Below are 26,373 nucleotides of genomic sequence, written 5' to 3' on the forward strand. Positions count from 1 at the left end.
AAACTGGTCATCATAGAAGCTTTGACTTGTCATTATTTAAAGATACACTTCATTGAGTCACCTGCATTCAAGCAGGGATATCCACCATAAGATACCCTAAGCAAACGCACTAATTAGAAGTCTTAGACACCAGCAGATCAATGTATAGTATGAATCAGCTCCGGACCGTGCGACCCTGAGAATCTGCCCCTTCACCTTGAGACCCAGAGATTGGGGCAAAAACCCTGAGACTCCGGGTTATACCCTGAGAGTTCCCAGGTATGTCAATGAGAGTTCAGCTCGCACACGGCCTGCTTTTTTGACAAACTGCATAATTTGTTAAGCAAACAGTATTCAAAAACCTATAACTTTATTTTTTTAAAGAAAAACATACAAAGAATATAAATGGCGGAGGGTATAAAGCTGGCGTTAGGAGTCACTTGTGCTACGAGTGTTACGCTTATCTCCCGCGCCGTTAGTTTAATCAGTAGTTAAAGCGAACGCGACGCTTTAAGCACTTGAGAAGGTGAGCTGGGTCTGGGGCGCTCTCTCTAGAGTATACGGCTCAGATTCATTCTTTTATGGGTTAACGTTATACAATAACGTTCGGCGGGTGTTTTTTCTATCATTGTATCGTATCTGCAGGTTTTCTTACCAAACATCTTGTAAATCGCAGGCTTTATGCACCTGACGTTCATGACACATTTTATATAAAGTGCTGAGATGTTAGGTTTAAATAGGAATATTGGATTTTTCCGAAATAAAAAAAATCCAGAGACATTGAAACACACAAGGTGCCTACATGTCGCGAACTAATAATGGCGGGACTGGAAAAAAAAAAAAGCACCCTCTCTCCAGCCCCTTTTGCAGTAATGGGCCTAAGGCGGCTTCTCGCTCCTTCTTACTACTTAAGTCTGGTGTTTTTCCATGAGAAGGAGATGGTAGCATAGATTTTTGGCTAAAAAACCAAATGGATAAGTAATATAATATGTTTAGCAGTCCAACACACGTGAACCAAGCTCAGAGCCTGTGCACGGTCACATGAAGGGATTCCTGATGCGAGGACTCAGATTTTAACCAGTCGCTGGTCTCATCTCAGTTTAGGAACCATATGCCTATCCCACGCATGTTTAAATCCCTCACAGTATTAACATCTAACCCTTCTGCTGGAAGACTGTTCCATTTATCTACCACCCACTCAGGGAAGTAAAACTTCCTTGCATTACATCTAAGCAGGGCTGGACTGGTGATGATGGGGTGGCCTTGGCACTTTAAGACCAGCAGCTGTCTGATGATGTAAGTGCCGCCATCGGCTGGAGAATGTGACATTTGAGAGGTGTCCTAAATGGCCAGCCTCTGCCTGCATCTAAGCTTCTGATCGTCTAGTTTTAGATTATGACCTATTGTTCTAACTTTTCTCCTCCGTTGAACATCAATCCATGTTTACTGGTGGCCTCTGGTGTTAAAGTGCCAAGCCATCCCCAGTCCGAACATGGAGGCATACGTGATATCGCACAAGCTTGGACGTCTCTGAGAGACTTGCTTGGAATGTTATTATTTTATTTGTATTAATTTTATTTATTTTGTCCTATACAGTAGATGAGCTAGCGGCAGATAAGATATGAAGGTTTTTCACTGATAACATTATATGGTCTCTCTGAAGAAGTAGGTTCTGAGATTTTTCTTGAGTGTTGGGAGGGAGGATGAAAGCTGAAGGTTCGGTGGAAGTTGGTTCCAGAGATATGGGGGCAGCCCGAGTGAAATCGTGTAGATGGGAAAAGGAAGAGGCGATGAGGGAGGATGAGAGCCTTAAACCATGCAAAGAACGTAAAGATCGAGCTGGGGGTATGTTGTTATGAGGGCAGAAATGTATGAGGAAGTGGTATTATGGAGGCCTTTATATTGTGGTATAAGGACTTTGAGTTTAATTCTTGATGAATAGCTTCAGAGTGGAGAAGCAGAAGAAGAGCATCATGTAAGGAAGATAAGTCAAGAACAGCCCCGGAGGGAAAGAATTGGACAGAGGGGCCACATGAATGTAGTGCGGACGAGGTACCCATGGTCAAGCCTGTTTAAGGGGTTAAGGCATGACTAAGCGGAAATTTTGGCGCTGAAAGCGTTAAGTATTGGTGGCACGTGCAGGGCCAGAAGGGAGGGGGTAATTACCCTCCCGGGGGGTATATAAGGAAGGGTCATGGCCTATAGGGGCAATAATTTTCCCGCCCATCCCTCCCCTAATTTTGGCATTTGCCAAGCTGTACGGTGCAGGAGTTAACCCTCTAGGTGCGGTTACTTGTGGTGCACAGAGGTGTGCACAGAGGTGTAAGTGCAGGACACTCCAGGGGCATGCGCCCCTGTGAATCGTAGGGTCATGTGACTGCCGGGCTAGGGGACGCCGGCAGTTTCAGCAGGGATACAGGTGGACACGCCCATACCAGCAGGTTATTAATTTGGTTATTAATTTGGTTATTAAGTGGTTATTAAATGGTTACAATTGGTTATGTTTGCTTTCGTTTTGACAATAAATTATTGATATATATGGTGTCAAATTTGTGTGTTAATAATATTTGACACTTTGTAACATTAATAAAGTTTGAGTGTCGCGGTGCTGAAGTTTTTTTAGTCCGCACCGCGGACAAATAATTCCATATCTGACGTTTAATAAAATTTTGAAATAAAGAAGTGTCTCTTGTTTTTATTTGTAAAAGAGGTACCGGAACTTCATTCAAGCAGCAGCATTTTAGAGGAAATACAGAGGAGAGCGTCGAGACAAGGGAATACTAACATGAAGGGTGTTGCAATAGTCGAGGGAGATAGTAAGGGAATAAACTAGGCTTTTTGTGGCTTCTTGAGTGAAAAAAGGGTGGATGCGAGAAAGTTTGAGCTTCAGGATCTGGCGAGGGATTGAATATGAGGGATGAAGGAGGGAGGTGGATCAAAAATGACCCAGAGGCATCGGGCCTGGTTAGTAGGGGAGATAGTTGTGTTGAGAATTCAGGTACTGGGGTGGATATGGAGGGAAGATGATGAGTTCAGTTTTAGATAAAGTCAGTCTATTTACGTCTGGGGTAGATTTGGGTATCATCTGCATATAGATGATACAGGAAACCAAATGGGTTAATTTGTTTTCAAGAGATGAAGTGAGAGAAGAGCAGAGGGCCAAGGACTGATCCTTGAGGGACCGCGACAGAATGTGGAATAAGTGAAGATGTATTGCCGGAGAAAGTGACAGAGAAAGAACAATAAGAAAGATATGGCGAGATCCAAGAGGGAGCTGTGTCTCGCATACAGAAGAAAGTGAAGAAAGTGAGTCTAGAATAAGGAGGTGATCAACAGTGTCGAAAGCAGATGTGATATCCAGGAGTATTTGCAGGGATGGGTGCCCTTTGGCTTTGCAAGAGAGCAAGTCATTGGATACTTTTTAGGGCCACTTAGAATGAAGAGGTCTAAAACCAGACTGAAGAGGGTCAAAGAGGGAGTTACAGGAGTAACTAGCAACTTAGAGGCAAAAGGGATGAGAGAGATAGAGCAGTAGTTAGTAGAAGAATGGAATATACTATTGTAATATTCTTTATAATTATAAAAATATTTGTTTTTTATGATTTTAAGTGAATTGCTACAGAAGATATTGGAGAGCATTCAGTGCTAATATATGGACCCCAGGCATTCTAAGGAGACCTCGTTTACAAAAGCAACAACAATAATAATACATTCAAAATAATAATAATAATAATAATAATAATAATAATAATAATAAAATATTATTAAATGCTTGTGGTGGTTAAAAAAGAAAATTTTATTTTTGGGACGCTTGCAAATAGACGAACGTTTGCCGACTTTTAGTTACGGTTAATTTCGAGAAACTCTTGTGATGATGTCAAAAGCAACTGCATTAGAAAAAGATGGCATAAAAGGCAACAATATATTTTATCACAGGTAATATAATTTAACCCTTTGCGTTGCTCTAATTACCCATATTGTTTTTTATTAGAATAAAAGTCCATGGATGGAGTGTCTCGAGTAATTTACATATCTTTGGACTTGGAAAGTAGTGCATTTGAATAAAATGAGATCAGACACGGACGGTAATTGTTTAATGGAAATGAATTGTATGAGGTGGCTCTGAGCTCGTGGGGACGAGCCAATGATTATATTTAAATTTGCTATAATTGATTTGGGGAAGAGCTTTGGTGACAAGAATGAATTGATCATTAAATTTATTAGCGAGATAAATTCACTGGCTATTAAGGTTCGGAATAGGAAGACTTTGCGGACTGCAGCAGCATATTAATGAATATGAGAAGAAGGACAGAGGGTGAAGATTAAAGGGGAATCGTCACATTCCAAATGATCCCCAATCCTAATTCTTCCTGCTATATATTATATCTGTATTCATATAAATCATATATCCTCCTCCTTTCTACTGAAGTATAGATATACAAATGACCTCAGCTTTTTGGGGGGGGATCTTGTGCTTGGTCACAAGTTTTGAAGGAAAGCACCATAGAGAAAATATTTTTCTCCATGAGCATTAAACCCCAGCGCTGTATACACTAATAACCTCCCCAGTGCTGTAAACAGTAATAAACCCAGTGCTGTATACAGTAATATAACCCCCAGTGCTGTATACAGTAATATAACCCCCAGCGCTGTATACAGTAATATAACCACCAGCACTGTATACAGTAATATAACCCCCAGCGCTGTATACAGTAATATAACCCCCAGTGCTGTATACAGTAATATAACCCCCAGCACTGTATATAGTAATACAACCCCCCAGCGCTGTATACAGTAATACAACCCCCAGCGCTGTATACAGTAATATAACCCCCAGCACTGTATACAATAATATAACCCCCAGCACTGTATACAGTAATAATCCCCAGCGCTGTATACAGTAATAAATCCAGTGCTGTATACAGTAATAAACCCAGTGCTGTATACAGTAATGTCAGTCAGCATTGACAAAAAAATAAAACTCCCTTTATCTGCAGACCTGGGGGCCGCCGTTGCTGTCAGTCATGTGATATTTTGGGGGACTGTCCCGGCTCAAACACCACACTTAGCTGATGCTTTATGGCAATGCTAATGAAGTCCGTTCCTCCATAGACTTTCATTCCATTAGTCAGCATTGTTTGCATCAGAAACTGCAGTCCCATAAAGTAATCTCTTAAAACGATTGCCAAAGCTTTACTTTGTAACATTATTAATTAATAAGCAGTCACTAAATAATCCAGTAACCCATAGTATAATGAAGGCCTTGAAACTGTGACCAGATGTTAAACATGTGGCTTGTTGTAACATTTCTCTTCTAAAGTACTGCTAAATATTTGTAAAAGAAAGCGCCTTGGAAGCCCGCTGGAAGCAGTTACCACATTTTTTATATAAATTTGAACACCTGTAATATTTTTTTAATATCCTTGTTAATAAATATACTTTAGCCCGTGGCCAAATAGCAAACAGTCCATAATGTGTAACGTTAAGTGAAATAGTTACACAAAAGTGGGCAAAAAAACTCCAAAATATATAATAAAATAATATAAAAATATATATTAATTAATATATAATAAGAAATATATAATTAGGTAACAGGGAGTGTGTGGCGTACGTGAGATATATCGTACATAGTACTAGAGAGCATGAGACTTCCTGACCGCGTAACAAAATAGAAAAGGCGGATGGGGAACTCTCTAAAATGATTTTGAAAATTCTATGAAGCTCAGAAATCCCAAAACTGAATATATTAGTGACCAATATCCAGCCAAGTAATTAAGAGCTAACAATCGTTTTTTTCACCCGAAAAATGTGAAACGTGTAGAAAAACATTACTGCTTGCAAAACATCTGCATACCACCCAACATTTCAGGAGCCCAACGATCAGAGCACATCATCCCCACTACCTGCAAAAGCTGTACAGTGGGGCAAATCGGTCCATAATTGGAACTTACCTGCAAAAAAAGGGATGGTTGAGAGGTAAGCATTTACATTGCCACTGAAACACTTCATAATCTAAAACTTGGAACATGCAACGTTGCATATATTTTCATATTTCTTCTCTTAATTTAGGATTTAAAATGTGGAACATTTCCCACACAAAGGCAAAAATTACCATGGACCAAAAATCAAAGTTCCTGTGTGCCCCTTGTAGCTTTTTGGGCCACAATATTGCCTGCCAGGGAGGGCTGGTACCTTCTGGCCTGAGGGGTTACAATTAATGCCAACTGGTCTTGTCTGCCCCCTGTCCCCTCCCCAGTAACGTACATACGCACTGGCACGTATATTTACACACATTCACATTCAAAAAAAGCGTACACATACTTCCTCTCACACACATACACATTCATGCTAACACACACATACACGTTCATACTGACACTCACACATACACATTCATGCTAACACACACATACACGTTCATACTGACACTCACACATACACATTCATTCTAACACACACATACACGTTCATACTGACACTCACACATACACATTCATGCTAACACACACATACACGTTCATACTGACAATCACACATACACATTCATGCTAACACACACATACACGTTCATACTGACACTCACACATACATATTCATGCTAACACACACATACACGTTCATACTGACACTCACACATACACATTTATGCTCACACACAGAGTTACACATACAGATTCATGCTAACACACACATAATAATGTATTTTATTTAATAATATCTAAAACATGGTATTTGAAAAAAAATTATTACACATAACACATATAATAAATATAATAATTTATTTTGATATCTAATACAACAACCATTTTTATAAAAATGTGCCCCTTTTGTATTTATAGTGTTTTTTTATTATATTTGGGGGATTTTTAAGCAAAACACAGTGTATTAAAAAAAAAAACTTTTTTCTCCCACTTGGCCCCTGCAATGCTATGTACTAATCCCAAATTCAGATTTTTTATTTTTTTTTAAAATGTCCTTCTTTATTTGTTAGCTAATTAATTATTGCCATTGTTACATATAGATTATTTATTAAGTTAAAGCAGACCCAGTTCCCCTATGCGTTCCCCTATACGTTCCTGTACTGAAATAATATCACCTTATACAAATAATATCCCCATACACAAATAACACTCCCGCGTTGAGTCGTCATTAAATGAAATACAGAAATGAAATTAAAAACCCATCGTTTTTTTCCTAGTATTGGCAAGGAAAAGCCGTACCAAAAGTCTAATTTAATTGCTGAATTCATTTAATACAATGAATAATTACTGCTGTATTTCCTTAACTTGCTCCCAGGCTCCAGACAATCCTGTGATTGATTAGAAGCGAAGTGCTAGTTTTTATTAACCCACAACCATTGCAGCCTTGGTGTGAAATATTTCTGTGGTTTGACTATACCCTGGTGTTTGTTCGCCTGCACATTCACATGGATCCAATAGAACTATTAATGACTTTTCTCAGGATGAGGGCACGCAGAGTCTGGGAACTGAATGCATTCCACGTGTTCAGTAAACACTCTATCTGCCACATGTGGGCTATCACTGCCCTTATCTCTTTTTATGCTTCTATCCTGAGAAGATTACAGGCTACTAAAAGGTTGGGAAACCTGGGAATTCCTCTAGTTTTGTAGGACTACAGCTTCCACCAGTTCCACTTGTTCACTAAAAGTCACCAACGCTAGAGAACCGCATTCACGTTGACTGATGACCACTGCGACTCATTTAAGACTTACATAGCAGATCTGTCATCTGGACCTATAAATCCATAATATGTCAACCATGTATATGCTTTTTAGTTTTTAGTAATAAAAATGACAGCTTAAAACTTTCTAGTATTGCCATGGGTGTAGTTATAATTAGACACTAAATCACAGAGGACTTAATGAATACTTGCCAAGTTCTAGGTTCCCCTTGTTGGAAACCCCAAAGCTTGACCTTGTGTGTAGCTCAACCCAACCATGGTAGTAAAGTAATGGGATATACAATGTTGCGCCTGTACACTACAGTTGCCAACAGTGTCAAGAATTAGGACAGCTGGCAAATTGTGGTTGAGACTCCCCATGTCTACATTGGAATTTTGGCAACTGTGGGCTTGTTATCACTCCACCATCATTTCCGGATCCTCTAGAACAAGGGAGCAGGAGAACTGTAACTCCAGTGGCCCAATTCTCACTCCCCTCTCAGTCGCACAGAGCGATTTAATCACTAAACTAAGATTTTGGAGGAGGGTTGTGGTTTCAAGACAAGAAGTTCATTATGAAGGGCACCCAAGCAAGGTTCTCCTGCAAGAAGAAGCTAGGCCAGCTCAGTAGACATTTTCTGGGTTTTTAAAGGCCTTGAAACCAGGACTCTCTCTCAAACTCCTGATTGAGTGAATAAACCCTGAATACATGTGTGCCGCTTGGGAGACATGCACCACTCCCCGAGGGGATAGATGTCATCATGCAGCCCAGGGGCCAAGCCCAAAGTAAAGCCCAAATAATATAGTGTCACAAAACATTTGGCTAACAATGGCAATGCAGCAATGTTTAGTTCATATTCAACACATATTTACCAAAAATGCCTGCATAGACAGTCCATAAAAGGAGCACAGAAAGGATGCCAGCATGCACTCAGCATCTCCTCCCGGACTGTCTGCAGCTTATATTTATACCAGTGCAGGAGACAAGAGGAAAACACGAGGTGTACCCTAAACATCGCACAATAATAACTTCCATGGTAGATTATAAAATCTTAACGTAACCACCATGCTGTGTATTAGAAACGAAGGATTATAGAATCTGACGTCAGATCCGACCCATTCGGCCCCATCTAGTCGCCAAGTTTTTCCTGCTTTAAAGACTCGGACCTTAATCAGTTGTTGGTCTCCTCTTAGATTCAGGAGCTAAATGCCTGTCCCACGAATGTTTAAATTCCCTCACTGTATTAACACTTCTGATGGAAGGCTGTTCCATTTATCTACCACCCTCTCAGTAAAATAAAACGTCCATATGTTACATTTCTCCTGTACTTTGTTAAATCCCTTAAAGTATTTAAACGTTTCTATCACATCTCCTCTGTCGGACACATTGAGATCCCTTGGTCCTTCCTGACACTTTTTCTTTGTGTTGACTTATTGGGAAGGCAGCAGCATATTTTTTTGGGTCTTGCATAAAGGAAACATTATCCTTGTTACCTTTTGTTAAATAAGGACGCGTGTTAATTAGCTTTGTTTTGAGGTGACGTTTAACACTTCCGTGGACCTCTGGGGGGAAGTAGATGGACAATGAACCAGAGAAGGTAACAAACCAGATAAAATGAATAGAGTTCTGACGTAGTCACAGCTGGACATCAAGTGGGTAGAATAAGCTCCCTTTGACTGAATTGCCACTAACACCACCCTGCTTAAAATGACCCTATTGTATACATCATAATGAACTTTCACCCCTTAAACATTGGAAATCTTTTGCATGCCCTCACATAAAAATGATAAAAAATGCAAATGGTCTCTAATTTAGCTGAGACCTTTCACCAGCCTGACACCGGTTATTAATTACGCTGCGATAATGATTATGGGGTTTTCAAAGTGACTTTCCAGAGCAACATTTTCTGTTTGGTATTATTACCGTTTAATGAATAATCTGGCAATGATTTTCTGAACAGAGGCTTCTACTGTTATAGGAAACACGTTGCTAAAATGAAACGACAACGTTCCACTTTTGAAGGCCTTTTAGTATAACTATAGAAAGGCCGGCGGGTCAGAGGCTTAGACGTAATGTAAGGGGGTTTTACTTTATTGAGAGGGTGGTAGATAAATGGAACAACCGCCCATCAGACGTGGTAAAGGCTGATGCAGTTAGTAGGCATGTGGCTTCCGAATCCGAGACAAAACTAAGAACTTATTGAGGTTTGAGTCTTTACAACAAGAAAAGCGGGCATACTAGATGGGTCTCTTCAATTAGATCCTACTTTTTCTTAGAAAAAGGAGAAATTACCCAAATATTGCTAATAAAACGTGCTACTGCGTGACAGATCCGTGGGAATGAGAAGCCTTGCGGACAGGTCACCAGGAATTTGTTTTCTATCTTCTTTCAGATTAGGACGTATGAAACGTGATATTATCATCAAAAATACATTATTCTAACATGATATTTTCTACATTAATATTAATAGTTAATATGACTAATATAAATAATTAATAGTGATTTGACTGTTAAAATTATGCAATATTTTTTTTTTTGTTTGTGTAACAATGTGTTGTTGGTGAGTCTTTTTATTCCCTGAAGTGTTTCCAATTGTTGGGTTTTGGGCTAATTGCAAAAATATGTGAAACTATGGTATCCTGTTGTTTGTGAGGCCTGCTGAAAATATTGTTTTTAGGGGTACACATCTCCAATAATTCTGCAAATTTCTAGATTCTTTGTCTTAATCTGTCAATTCTAGTTTTTGTGATACCCTTTGAATAGACTGTAAGGAGTGCTGCATAATAATAATAATAATAATAATAATAATAATAAATATTATTAAATTAATTATTCCACAGATTATCAAAAAATACATAAGAAAACAAATCGGAAATATTGAAATGTCCTCAATCACTGTTCATATTATTTGCATGTCTCTGTATAATATTAAACCTATCTCTGCTGATCCAAACCGCAATATAACATCCGGAACCAATGAGATTTTTGCCATGAGATAAATCATCGATTATTGAAGTATGAATTACAATATCACGTAATGAAAACAACAAACAGACACATTTTTCGCAGGATCCCATCTCTTCATCACTTTTATTCAATTATTTTTATGAGGGGTTAATGCATATTAAAATTAATTTTAAAAGGAGTTTGATATTCAACATAAAAAAAATACAATTGAAGTAAAATTATATGAAATAATGATTGCACATAAGAATGGAACTTTCCTGTGTTTAGTGTAAAGTTCACAGTTTATTTCTCACGAGGCATCATATTTGCTGGGTGCAGAAAAATCAATGATACAATTTCTAGGACCCAACCAATAAAATAACCTATAACATTTTTTCTAATTACTTTATGGGTGCAAGAAAAATAAGTCATAATTTTTTTTTTAATATATTGTGAGCCACATTAATACAGAATTGGTCTGGATCCCCAACCTACCTTGACTAGGTGCCCCATGAAATTTAAAAATGGCTCCCATACATCGACGAAAGAGATACAGAGATCTGTGATTTATTTTATATTATTTTATCATATATAATTGTCTTTTAATAAAGATGTATTTCACTCCACTAGAAAAAAAAAATGCTTAAATATTTCTAGTACAAAAGAAATGTATTTTACATACCATCACACTGATGGTAGAAGCTAAATAATAATAATTTAGCATGCATACGTAGAGGTATTTTATTTCTTTATAAATACAATATACAAAAATAAAGCTAGTTTCTAGCTTAAACATCTCCAGAAGGACTCCCATTCATAGAGTTTATGGACAAATAGTGTCCACACGCATCATATTATGCTTGACACTGAAAGGTCATAACACTGTACAACTCCTTTTCCTTATACTGCTACTGGAGAATGGTTTTCTAGATATAAACCCAAAGAAGAAACATACGGGACACTAGTTGTGTAGTTATGTATCTTCTGTAGTGCTGCAATTATGTGGTTAAGGGGTAGATGACCCTTGGCTACCCAATGGTGGAATGCTGTAGGATGGTGTCAATTTTAGGAATATTGCTCTATCTACAATGTGCAGATAGGAAAGGTAAAGAAACCCAGTTTCTCCGCTATTACATTCTAGTGGATATAGTCACATGGAACGTGGTTCCCAGCTAGTCGAGATGTACAATAATGCGATTAGTTGTCCTCTAAGAAAGTCCAACATAGAGGGAAGTCCAACATAGAGGGAGGTGTCCTCGAAGAAAGTCCAACAAAGAGTGGCCGATGAGGTGCAAATGGAACAGCTTTTCTGGAGAAAGAATCAGTGCATGTGACTGTTTTGTTTGTTGTGAGAGTTCTCCTCTTCTTCTGATGTGCAATCAGATGAATGCTGGTAGAAATGCTTTCCTTCTCTCTGTTCTTCATCCTCATCATCTTCCCGCTCCTCTTCGTCTTCACTGTCAGTAAAGTCTCTGGAGTGGCGGTTGGTACCTTTCAGTGGCTCTCCCCTTGAGTGAAGGTGGTAGGAGGTCTTCTCATCCTGAGAGTCCTCTGGACACTTCTCCTCGGAGTTGCTTTTGCCTCCTCGCTGTTGCTTCTCTGCGTCTTGGACGGCCTGTTCTTTGGCCTTTTTGCTTCTCTTCCATTTCATCCTCCGGTTCTGGAACCAGATCTTCACCTGTTGAGAAAATATAAAGTTGGCCATAAATAACGCTGGCAAAATGTGAGGTCTCATTATACCCGTATAGATATAGAATACAAACATATTGCTTACTGCCATAAAAAGCAGAGACTGTATCTACTAAAAAATAAAGATGACATCCATAACCCCAATCTGTTTCTTTAGGCAGTGCAGAATTGTGTGTGCTTCAAGCTAGACACATCATTTACATTAATATATGAAAACAAATTGTGTTCTTTTATGTCAATTGGACCACTTATGATCCCACAACGAAGTATGAGAGCCAGCTAGTACATTTCTGGATATAATTAATGTGTTCACCCAGCCTGGGCAGCCGTGTTTCCACCCAACGTTCCAGAATTGATAATCACGATGCTCTTTTTTTAGCTTTGTCTTTGCTAGCTATTTGGCTATCTTTTTTAAAGCCAGGTCTGGATGGAGGGGCAACGTGGAAACCCATGAAGCAGAATCAAAGATCAACAGTAGCTCCATGTCATGCAATACGCTGGTATGTTCGGAGAGGTGAAAAATAACAATACATATTGGAACTAGTTTGAGAATCACTTAAGAATAGGGCAATGGAAGCAATATTATAAAACTATTTTTCTAGATTTTTATTATGATCATCCCTGATTTGAAGAAAGTGTCCATAAAAAGGGAAGGCGATTGAGTGAAGCTCAATTTATGGTCCATGACAATTCATAAATGTTATTTTTAGTGTGCTGAAAAATTGCAGTTCAGCAGCGTCCCCAGTGTTGACAGTAGACTCCCTATCCAACCTTTCTTGAACCTGCCCAGTTGCTGCTATATTAATAAATTGAGTGTAGAGATGGATGGAGCGGGGACTTGTATGTCTTTACTGATACGGATCTCTCTGTGGACCTTCCCAATGCATTGTCTAATAGATCTAGAGTATGATGTCATCCTCTAATGAGCCAAATGGCAACAGAGCTGAGAATAACAGAGCTGGGCCAACAGAGACCCTAAACCTTTGCCCATCAGACCCATCTACTGCTCGGAAATATCCAAAAGCAGCAGGAGCTAGGGAGAAATTGCTAACTTACTGTAAAAGCTTTTTAAGATGCCACATACTGAAAAGAAAGGGGGAGAAAACGACCTGGGTGTTCCTCAAGGTATAAACTATAAATCCAAGATGAAGATGAAGATTGTAAGCTCTCAAGGACAGAGCCCTCTTCTCCTTCTGTACCAGTATATCTCAATGTATATTATAGATGTTGACAATTGTATTTTTTACTGTTCCCTTATTGTAACAGCTACAGAATCTGCTGATGCATAATCAAAATGTAATAGTGAGCTCATAATATTAAAAAAAAAAAAACACACAAATCAAGAAATAACTATGTCAATATTATGGCCCAAATTACATAAAAACAAATTAACAGTTTAATTTTCAGTGATGGTAATACAAATCAGAGCATATATATATATATATATACTGAACAGCAGCGGTGTAGTATAACCCCTATGATTCTCAGCCATTCTTCGCTGACTTTCACCAGAGCAAACACAGTCCACACAATAACATAAAGAATATTCTTATTAAACATATGGAGAATGCCTTTCACAGATTATATCAAATATATGTATATATATTCTATGTATAGACTTGTTAATTATCTCTTTGTATATACAAACATATATAAAGCTGGGAAAATATAACTAATTGCCACTTCCCAGGAGGAGGAGGAATTTAATTGGGCAGAAAAAACAAAAATCGCAAAATTCGCATTTTTAAATGCTCAGTCAAAACGCTATATAATAGTAACTTCTAAATCTCTTTGAATTAAAATATATTGTGTTTATATTTAGTTTCCAAACCAATAGCAGCCTAAAATAATTTGAAACTATATATTGCCTGGCGATTATCCAAACAACAATTATATTATATAGGGTCATATTTTAACTCCTTACTGGTAGTGAGGAATAAATTGGAAAGATGAGGTGCAAATTACTGTAGGGGTAAACTGAAGAAATAAAAAAAGAAGAGGATATTATTAAAATTATTATTATTTTTACAAGTTGGTCTGTACTTTATACCCCTGGGAACTCTGCTTATTTCACGGGCCAATGGCTCCTTGAATTACCACTGATATTGATCCAATGACAAAATTAGGAATGTATGGTGCCATATAGAGACAGACCACCTCTAACTAGCCCCACCATGGTATGGGGGAACAGAGATGGACCCCAAAATAGATTAGCTCTGTACCTGGGTCTCTGTGAGCATTAAGGAGGTGGCCACTTCAAAGCGTTTGGGTCTGGACAGGTATTTATTCAGCTTGAATTGATGTTCTAGTTCCAGTAACTGTTGGCTGGTGAAAGCTGTTCTGGGTCTTCTGCATTTCCCCAATAAGTTAGACTGACCCTGGGCTGTAAAAACAGAATGAGAGAATTCATTTAAACAACCCAGCATGAAAAAATCTTCAAAGCAAAAAAAATCCATAAAAATAAAATATATTATTAGTATTCAAATATATATACAACAATATGTTCTTTTGGATTACAATGTCATTTCTTATAGGGTATAATTGTATTATTATTTAGGAATCATAGCTAAAGCAAAACATATATTTTCTATACGATTCTGTATTTGGGACAGGGTTGGCTAATATCATATCATTTATAGAAATATATTAAGAAATTGTGTTTTCAGTAGAGCCATAATCCATATGTATGTCAGTTTAATGGGGAGTTAGATTCAGTCTCACTTAGGTTTTAATTTAAGGAGTTGCAATTGTAATGAAATATATAGCATTTAGATGGCACTTCCTATGGAGCTTGCTGGAAATGGATCTTTCAGCTATTAACCCACTAAGCTCTGGAGGGGAGTTTAATGCTTATTTCAAGCCTTGATTGCCTGTCTGGCATTGATAAGGTTAAATGCAAGGCTAAGCAGCGGGGCAAATATACCAGAAGAGGAAACAGGGGGTGGGAGATGACCCTTTGAAACTGAAGCTTTGGTTTGAAATCAGAGAGAGAGATAAGTGATACCTCTTGTCCCAAAATGTAATTATCTGGTTTAATCCTCCAATCAGATAAAACCTTGTTTATTCAGGAGAGATCCTTGGATTTTAATCTAGACATCAAACATGGAGCAGTGATCACTTTAATCTGCCCCAATTAAACATTTTACAAATGCAAAACAGAAAGTCATAGATCACAGTGATTGTTCACAAAATAAAAATAAATAAAATTAAAGAAGACCTTTAAATTCCCAGAGGAATGAGGATGTAAATAAAAATGGGGGGTCCTTAGAAAAGACCCCTGTACCTCCTGGGATGGGTAATTAGGCTTATTGCTGGCTAATAGCTCTGATTTAGTTAAACAAATGAAACTCTATCCCCAGCCTGACAATACATTAAGGATTTAATTAAAAGATATAGACTACACTATCATTATGGCCATTATATATACTGCAATGTGCGAGTGATCTTGCACTGAATTAAATACACAAATTTCTGTGTAAAATATAAAATTATGGACTTTACCTATACATACATTTATTTATGTGATACGTAATAAACACACAAAAATAATATTTTTTTATTAAATATATTATTATATATTTTATTATATAAAGTGTGTATGTATATATCTATACATATATATATATATATATATATATATATATATATATATATATAATGAACATTTCTAAAATATGGCACAATTTGGTTCAGATTCCTTTCTGTTATACCCATGAAAAAAACTATTTAAAGGGAAGGCACTTTTTATTCCTTGATGCTGGATTTGGACCCTCACACCTTTTATACATCACACATCTTATTAATGTAATAAAATGTTCCAAGAATCACAGGTATTAAAAGTCTGCAACACAACTGCAGAGGAAATTGAATAGGACCTTGGTCTCTGGAAGTGTTATGCCATAAAAAAAGCAGTTTACATGGTTTTACATGATTGACATTAAAGTGAAAATAACACATGGTTATTAAAGCTGGGGGATGCTTGGAATAGCTTTATCTGCAATGATTTAGTAGAAGAGGAAGGTGATCTGGCATTGTAGAAACAAAGATAATAATAATAATAATAATAATAATAATAATTGGAGGTGGATTTCCCTGCTGTGCTCCTTGGGATGCTGACCTTATTGTGCTTGTAGAGGCCAGTACACTGGGGCAGAATCTGTCACCTCCCTGAGAGTTCCCAGCATGTACTGCACCCTGCCACAAAAGCCCTAAACGTCTTGTGTTACTTTGTATCCTCTGCTAAATGTAACAGCACAATAGCTACAAGTATAGCAGAGAATGCACAATGTCTAATAAAGGGTTAAAATAACACTGAGAAAAATGTATGTATATGTGTGTGTATATATATATGTGAATATATATATATATATACTCATTTTTCCATATATATATATATATATATATATATATATATAATTGTTTTTCATAAAAACTTCTTAGAAATGTATATAAAGGTCATTTATAGTTTATTCTTATCTTATTTTTCCACATGTTCATTACTAAAATCTTATATAATGTATGGTGTATATCGTTAATTTTATTCTAATATACATTTATATTTGTATATATGTATATGTATGTATTATATATAGATAGATATATATAATATATCTTTTGATATATTTATGTGCATCGCTATTATTATATATTACTTATATCTTGTATATTACTTTACACCGCGGACAGACGTTTTTACACCGCCTTTTGGTAGTTTTTTAATACAACAGTGTATATTGGATTGCCAAAGATTTTAAATTATTTCTCGAATTTTATTTGTATTACATAGACTTCTATAGAATTTATCCCTGAGCTGAAAAATATTTTTATAAAAGCCCCCTTAATATGCCTATATTTTACAGATTTCCGGAATTTTGGATTTCTTTCTACATGCAAGTCAATTTTATATATTTATATATATATATATAAATATATTTATATCTAAAATTGTATATAATTTGAACATGAAATGACTTGCATATTTCTATGAATTTCCGTAACTTTCCATTTTTAATCGCATTCCGATAAAAATGTAGGTAATGTAAGTGGAAAAATTACAAATAATGTTAATATATATTTTTTGAATGTACGGTATATTATTTTGAATTTTCTTAACTAAAAATTGTCACATTACTAATGTTTATTCCTAGGCTTTTGTATAAATTACAGCTATGACGTCAAATGTTAATATTGGGAGGAAAACAAATATATCATTATATTTTTCATACAAATACCAATAATGTAAGGTGTGTTATTATTCTACGGTGTTTCTATAGAGGGATTATGTGCAGGAAAATTCTTTTTCTCTGGATATTTGTACAGTTTATTGGTTTGGGTGTGTGAAGGGCTGATGCACTTCAGAGGTTTGGTTACCCAGGGCACATATTCATTAGATGTTAGTGATCAGTGTTAATTTGCCCCTGGCAGTGTCAGAGCCCATCTCAGGGTGAATGAAGAGGGTGGTAGAAATGAAACAAGTGGTACTCACAGTTAAAATCTGCCATTTTGGGGAGCATCATGCCGGCTGTGGAGGCTCTGAGCCACTGGTCCAGTTGAAAAGTGCCAGCACTTATCTTGATGGGGTCCAGGGGGTGGCTGTGGTGGGTCCCGTGCATTTGGGAATAGGGGTAAGAAAGGGCAGGATGCTGCCCGGCTGCCAGAGCTGCTGAGTAGCTGTAAACCGGGTGTCCATAGAGGGCCTGTGGGGGGATTCCTGTGCCCCCCTGGGGGTGTAAGCCCAGCATGCTGCCTGGATGCTGGTGACTGTTGAGGAAGCCAGGTTTAGGGACCAGTCCACAAGTCCTTGGGGGTGATGGGGTCTCAGTCCTCAGGCTGTCCGTGTGCTCAGATGGGGGGCTGCCAGACGTGGACAGGGAAGAAGACGACAGTGAGGTGACCAGAGCCAGGGGGGATGTCTGAGCCTTAGGGGGGTCGATGGCCAAAAGAGCATCGATCCGGAAATTCTTGGATTTTTCCATCATATCCGAGGGTCCTGGTGCAATGATAAAGGGGAGTAGGGGATCCAGGACAATCCACGGCACGGAGAGCAGCCCCACGCGTGTCCCACACTATGAGCCGGAGAGTCCAGCAGCTGCAGGTGTCACCGAGTCACTCTCTGCCAGCCGCACTCTTCCCACTTGAAGCCCCGGCTCGCCTGCCTATTGGCTAACCGAGCCGGCCTCTCTGATTCGTGGGAGAGCTGCTGGTGGGCGGATCTTATTGGTCCTTTCTCGGACCTGTGGTTGTCAATGGACTGGGCTGGTCCTGGATGTAATACAAGCTGTGGAGAGGGTACAGGGGCCAGGGATCCCCTACCACGTGCTACAGCAGAAGCTCATCACACACATACAACACCACAGACACATTCTCACAAATACAGCACACGCACTATCCCCAAAATTAAGTAATCAAACAACATCAAATACACTCTCTCACTATCACACAATCCATGTCAAACAACCACCTAGTTAAGTAAACACAAAATTTCAAAGGTTCTATCACACATACACTACCAACACACACTATCACAAACCAGCAAATAGAGTATCACTGAACACACTATCAAACACTGCCAAATACACACATTTAAAGCTATAGAGTATCAGACTTAAATAATAACTTAAATACAGACCACAACACATTCACCAACTCATTTCCACAAACACTTTGTTCCACAAAATGTTATGCACATACAAGTCACACAGCACTAAGTGTTATGTCAACTTACACAAACATTAGCACACACACTATCATCTATGGTGACAACTACATTCACCTACACACACGGTCACAATAAACAAATTACAAATACCAGAAGGGGAAAAACAAAAACACACAACAACCACAGCAACATCTTTACTACAGGCACACCATGACACATACTATTGCATACTGACAAATGCCATACAAGGGCTGAGTCGCATAGAACTCTATGGCAGTTGTGTCACTTGTTTTACCCCTATGATGAGTGGCTGTGTTATACACACACCTCTTGTGAATCAGCAGTCCACAAGTACCCCGAGCAGAGGCAGCTTTACAGTTTGTTGGGAATCCACAGGTGAGTGAACATGAGAGTCCAACAGAGCCTCAGAAGGGTCTGAGCTCCCATCGGGCAGAGGACAGGGGACGGAGGGTGGTGTGGGGGGAGACGGGAGAGAGAGATAGAAAGAGACAGAAGAGAGAGAGAGAAAATAAACAGACAGCTAGAGGAGAGATTTGAGACAGGTGAAAAAGAGAGGAGAAGAAGACAGAAAGAAGAAAGGCAGGAGGAGACAGGAAAAAATAAATGAAGAAAGGGACAGGGAAAAATAGAAAATGGAAGAAAGAGACGAGAAAAAGAAAATAGGAGAAGGTAAAAAGACAGAGAGAGAGAGAGAGAGAGAAGAGAGACAAAGAGACGAGGAAGAGAGAAATACGGCAAGAATGGGGTATAAAATAGGTATAAAAAAAGAAAGAGAGAAAGGAATAGACAGGAAAACAGAGAGAAAATAGAAGAAGGAGACAGTGGAAAAAGAGAAAGAAAATAAGACAGAAGACAGGGAAAGATACAAGAAATGAAGAAAAAGAAACATAAATGAAGAAAGACGGATATTAGAGGGTAGAATAAAAAGAGATAGAAGAGAATGGGACCTTATCATCTTAATAGAGCCCTCACAAAATTTTACTGTCTGCCTTGCTTTAATATATATATATATATATATATATATATATATATATAATAACAAATTCGGGCAATTGTTTACTCAGATTACTCAGCGGAGAGAACGCGGTGACCTTTTCATGGATCACACGCAAGTAGTCAGAGGGTTTTTAAGCAAACTGTCCCATAACCATGGAAAAGAATTCCTAAATAAAATGTACGAGCGAACAGCAGGGAACGAAAACGAAAACTTCCAACTAAGCATTGTCTTCTTATATCATATCGTATTATTACACAGTGCCGTTTTATACTGGTGCCTTAGTACCGAAAATCGATTTAAAATCTTTCTGTTTGATGATTCGAATTTAACTATGTCCTTTAATGTGTAAGAGGAAGGTGGCTTTAAAGGGATATATATATATATATATATATATATATATATATATACATACATATATATATATAATGTGATTTAATGTGATTAATATTTAGTATGGTAGATGTTGGGGATAGGTCACTGTAGCATTTGTAATTCCAAATAACATTGTGATCAAGGGCTCCATAATGTAAAATAAATATCCCAGTAATGTCCCCGTATGATTTAAAGGGAAGGGGGACAGGTTAGTGCAGGGGATGATGGCATTCTCAGGCCAGGGGTGGGCAGGTCATCTGACCACCACAAATATTAAAATGTTATTTGCTGTAAATCATTACATTTGTTTTGGGTTTTTTTTTTATTATTTGATATATTGATGCATTTTTCTCAATCAGGTTGTTGTAGATACCGAAAGTTTTCTTTTATGTACAAAAGCTGCATTTGGATACAAATGTATAGATTAAGAGCTGTAAAAACTGGAATGAATTGGAGATATAAAAGGTTATGTCTTCTATCTATACATAGATATTTATCTATCTATCTATCTCTCTCTATATATATATATCAATAATATCACCTCTACCCCCACACCTGATTTGGGTGCTGGCATTATGCATTTATATGCAATACTGGTAATATATTTGTAGGGTAACAACTTGCATTCGAGTATGCCCTAGAGACACTGCCCTGAGTGGGCAACAGAAATGTACTGAGTGGGGTACAAAATACCTTGATTAATGGGTACTCAACTTTAACTGCCATGATTGAGTTGTTATTTCACTATAACCGCCCTGATTAAGCTTTTTATACTCAAACTACCCTTATAGAGTCAGTTTTCTAATATAACTGGCCTTATGGGGTTTGTACCCTACTATAATTTCCCTGATAGGTGGGCATTCTAATAAAGCTGCCCTGATTGAGTGGGTACTCTGATTATAATTGCCCTGATTGAGTGGGTGCTTTACTGAGAGTACCCTACCACAGTGGGGTTCATATTCTGTTCTTACTCCAATTAACTTGTTTCACATTCATTATTTTATAGAGAGAGTGAATAGGGGTTTATGTGAGGTTTAGTGTTACCCTGTTAATGACTTGTAGAAAGGGGTCATGGATAGTAGGGCAATAATATTTACTTTAATAATATGTAGAACAAATATTAGCCACATGACTGTATTTGCTGCCACATAATAAAAGCTATTTCCTGGGGTTTTTTTTAAATCAATTTTATTCACAGAACAATCTGACTCCATCAGTGTGTGTCCTGCCTGGAAGTATTAGCTCACAGCTCTGGGAAAGAAGGCTCCTTGGATAATTAGTACTTACAGAGTAACAAGGACACAGAAAAAGCTGCAAGTAATAAGGAATAATATTTTACTGGATTTGTATCCAGATCTGTATTTTGGGGTATGTCAGTATCAAGAATACAAACCCAGAACTGGTGTTTTTATATGCAAAGAGAATCAATTTCTGTGTTATTTATATGGATTTACGAAATACTTAAATGATAAATAATTAACATATATACAAACATGTATACGTGTAATTTCATTATTAATAATGCATTCTTTTAACATTTTAATGAGAACTTATTCTGGCAATTGGTATAGAATTGCTGAAGTCTGTGTAAAGATGGTTGCCAGTCAATAAAAATAGATATTTATTAATATATTTAGAACTATAATAATTAGATTTAATAATTGTATATTTAATAATAATACAATTGTTATTAATATTATTATTATTATTATTATGTATCTTTGCATTCTAAATATATTATTTAAGAATTTAACACTTTTAATATCAATTTAAATAATTTATAATAACATTATTAGCTATTTCATACACAGATATCAACTCACGTTTCATATGTTAAATGTAAACGGTTAATGCTTAGACATGTATTATTTGTATAACTGACATATTTAATATTTTAGGAATCTGTTTCTTTGCCGCAAATGCAGTAAACATATATGTTTTTAGAGAAGCAAATACAGTGACAACCAGGGGTATAGAATATTTCTGAAATAGTGACATCTAAAATGATGAAATTACAGGATGCAACATATTTGCATATATTACATATTAATGCATACGTTTAGAGATATGTGGGGACATATGATGGAAACATATAGTATAACTAATAGGGCAGGGTATAATATACAAGTGAGTAACAACGAAGGCATAGTGTATAATAAAATGCATCCCATGTTAAAGTGAATAATTCGGTAGCATGTGTTTAAACTGTACTAGTACATTCAAACTACACAAGTACTACTACATGCATACTATAATAAACACTACTGACGGATGCAACTTACTCATTTATTATCATTATTATTAATATTCTTATTATCATTATTTATATTTCACATAATTATATATTTCATGTAATACAACATTTAACATATACTAACCTATACAATACATAAACATATATCCTATGAACCACATGATACAATAAAATAAATGTATATTTTACATTTTTGGTATATATGTGTATATAGAATAGAAGAAAATACTAAATAATACTAAATACTACATGTAATACCAAAGTTTTAGTAATGGAATTATATATATAGTTTTGCAGCTACATTATTTTATCATATGGCAGGGTGTACAAATCCACACATATATAGACGAATATATATATATATATATATATATATATATATATATATATAATATATAAAAGGGATTTTATACTAGAGATTGCATTTAGACCACATAAAACTATATAGCAGAGGGTAGTTTTTATGCAGGTTACAGGATGTGCTTGTAACACAACATGGAATACATTATATATATAAATAGATACATTCTAGTACAAAAACGGAATACTATCTCACAGTATATGAAAGTAGGATGGAATGATAAAAGTTTATGTTCAATGTACAGAAATAAGAGCCTATGTTTTGTAATCTTACTACCTCTATAATGAGCCCCCTGATGCCGGAGCACTTTATAGAGGATTTGTGAAAAATTGCAATTAACTGGGGTGTGTGTGTGATATCTTCTATTGGAAGCCAAACTGTTGTATCCTCCATTCATTTCCCTTTTCAGTCCGTATTAACCCTTTAAGTACCAAATGGAATTAGGGGATCACTCCACATCAACAGACAGAGTAAAACAAAATAAAGTTTGTATTTTTGGACAGCAGTTGGCATTCGAATGGTTAATTGTGCAATGCAATGAGGTTATTTTAGTCATAATGGTATTTACCAGGATAGAATATCATTCTGCTTGTAAAATAGGTGAAAAGCCCACAGAGCTTGCAATCACAAGGTGAGGGCATGAAAATCTGCCATCTGCTTGACTGTAGCCTGTAGGGGAATATTAAAATGCTAAACTGTATACAATGTGCTAGTTCTTCTTCATTGAAATTCAGAATCTGCCACAGGTAGCTCCCCTGTGCTGCCACTTGGCTGTGTCTGCGGTTGAATCGCAGAGCTGGGTTCTGTGTTTCTGGATATTAATTCCTTGTTTCATACATTTATGTATCAGAATGTGATCTGTAACATATAAGGCGAAGGGCATCCCATTTAGAGTCCAAATAACACGTTAAAAAAATAAAAATGTTGGCTATAATAAAAGTTCATTGACAGACACAATCATCAATGACGTAATTTTTCTGTTGGTTTCATTATTTCTGGACTGCTTCACAAGAAAAAAGAATTTCAATGGCTTTGTATGTTCCTCCAATGGGCTTCACATCACAGAAACAACTACAAGAACAGTAATAAATATACACTCAGGGAGCAGGGGGTATTAGGGGCTGATAGGTAGGAGTTACCTAGGTTCGGTGTTGTGGTATCAGGGTACAATGTTATACTATAGGGGTTCAGCGCTGAGGTTTCAGGGTGTTATTTTGGGGGTATCAAGCTATAGGGGTTCAGTATTGTAGTATAGGAACTCATGGTATTATTAGGGTGCAGTATTATAGTTTAGGGGTTCAGTATTGAGGAATAAGGGTGCATTTTTATAGTACAGGGGTCAGTGCTGAGGTCTCAGTGTGTTATTTTGGGTAATCGGGGTATAGAGGTTCAGTATTGTGGTATCAGGATGCAGTATTGTAGTATAGGGGCTCGTGGTATTAGGGTGCTAAAGCAGAGTCCCCTGGTCTGAAAAGGAACTTTAGGTAGGCCCATCTCAGCCTGTCCTCCGCTCCCTGCTTCAAAGACTCTTTCTACAGAAATATCCTTTTGGGTTCTGTGATCTTCTAAGGAAATTAAAGTCTCTTTACTTTCTAGGGAATGCAAATTGCCTTAATGAATACAATCTGCTATTGTCTGGAACCCATTGTCCACAATTAGCACATTACCTGCAGTTGGTAAAGATTAACACCAGGGAGGGGGTGCACAATTAACCCATACTATAGGTCAGGGAAAATAACTAATGAATATGCCAGGAACCTTGGTATTGGAAGAGTTCAAATGATTTGTTCCATTCCATCTATCTGTACATCTGTCTCTAGTTATTCACTTGTGTTCATTAGTTTAGTGTATATATTATTATTTTTATTTTTATTATTATTATATATTGAATTAGATGTTTTCCCCGGTAAGGTGTTGGGTGTTTCGGGTCAGATTGGAGCAGGGGGTTAATGTCCCAATCTGCAGATCTTAATGACTGGGAGAAGACATATAACTGGTGTATGTATTGGTGTTGATGCTGTTAAATTGGCCAGATGTAACATGGGGGTCACCTATAGCTCAGGCACTTCAGGTATATAGGGATTCACCCCTGCTTGCCCTGCCATGGTCTACCAATAGTTTTCTTAATAGAATGCTTCCACAAGACTCATCATTCTGAACCAGTTTAGGAATTGTCATAATCATTGAATATTCTGACAGTGTCAAGTTCCTTTAGAACTCAAATGATGGAAAATTTGCTTTTGTGGGACTCCAACTCCAGTCACCCTCAGCCAGTATTAATGGAGGAAAGTGGCAAAGGATTACAACCCAAGAGTTGTAGTAAGCAGTCCTTATTAAGGGGTTAAAGGCTTTCAGGGGCAGCCCGATTGTACATAGCATTAGCAGCTATAATCATTCACTAAGACCCTGTTCTCAGTGGCCCCCATAGCACAGGCAGCAGTGTCCTCTGTGTCCTCAGCCCATTGAGTTAAGTGATTAGCAGCTACCTTTGTATTCCAATCACTTGCAGCAGAGCCATATGCTGCTGATTTGTTTGGGGATGGATTGTGTGTACTCTACATGACACTGCTGCCAGTTTATTGCAGTCTGGTTAATCTGACTAATGAACTCGTTAAAGATGCCCCAATGACCCTGGACAGCTCCAGGCTCTTCAGGGAAATCCTTCTGAAAGGTTTCTCTGAGCTCAGAACATCTCTTCTATTACCAGATCTGGATCCAGCACATTTAACTCCCATACCCACCTATATATACCCCAGCATCTGCTCCAGTCAATGCATTAGATTGACTTTAACCCTTTCGGAGGGTTGTGATAGGGGTCTAAATACACCCTTCTGGCACTAAAAGGCTTACTCTATGTTCTCTTTATATTAATATGCAGTGTAATTCATGGGCTATTGATATAAAGCAGAAAAATAAACAGGAAAAAAATGGGGTTTTTTTATAAATATATAAATTATTAAATTATTATTTCAATTTGTGTGTGTGGTTTTACCTTACTAGGTATTATGAAAATATATTATTATTATCATTATATAGATTAAAGAATATTATTGATATTATCTTTTTTTTCCCAAGTCCATATGTTTATTAGTAGCGAGAGGAATATGAAGTGGGACAGAGGGGGGTCCCTGTCTTTAGATTTGTACTGGGAACCGAGATTTGTGATGTCGGCTCTGGCCTTATGCATTTCACATCTGTGGCCTTAGTAATAAGCCTCATCAGACACAAAAGGTTGATGAAACAATACAAAAAAAAACCAATTACATTTTATTTATCATATAACCAGAATATCCTAAACTGTAAAACAAAGTGTTTGTTTCCCTTTAATTAGATTGAAAAATGACACATTCATCAACTTCATCCTTTTAAAGTATGTTTCTCGATACATTATGAATGTATAACCAGCCAAATCCAA

At 37.2% G+C, this 26,373-nt stretch overlaps 1 protein-coding gene across 1 annotated transcript; it reads right to left on the reverse strand.

Annotated features, from left to right (window-relative positions):
* Positions 1-11,927: 11,927 nt before the first annotated feature.
* Positions 11,928-18,270, reverse strand: LOC149276497 (motor neuron and pancreas homeobox protein 1-like). The gene is made up of 3 exons (XM_089503563.1): positions 17,781-18,270; positions 14,518-14,678; positions 11,928-12,284 (listed from the first exon to the last, which is right to left on the reverse strand). The coding sequence occupies exons 1-3, from the start codon at positions 18,268-18,270 to the stop codon at positions 11,928-11,930; spliced, it is 1,008 nt and encodes a 335-aa protein (XP_089359689.1).
* Positions 18,271-26,373: the final 8,103 nt, after the last annotated feature.

Source organism: Sceloporus occidentalis, unplaced genomic scaffold, assembly GCF_023333645.1.
Source record: "Sceloporus occidentalis isolate IW3139 unplaced genomic scaffold, rSceOcc1.0.p SCAF_236, whole genome shotgun sequence".
In the NCBI taxonomy this organism is placed as follows: Eukaryota; Metazoa; Chordata; class Lepidosauria; order Squamata; family Phrynosomatidae; genus Sceloporus; species Sceloporus occidentalis.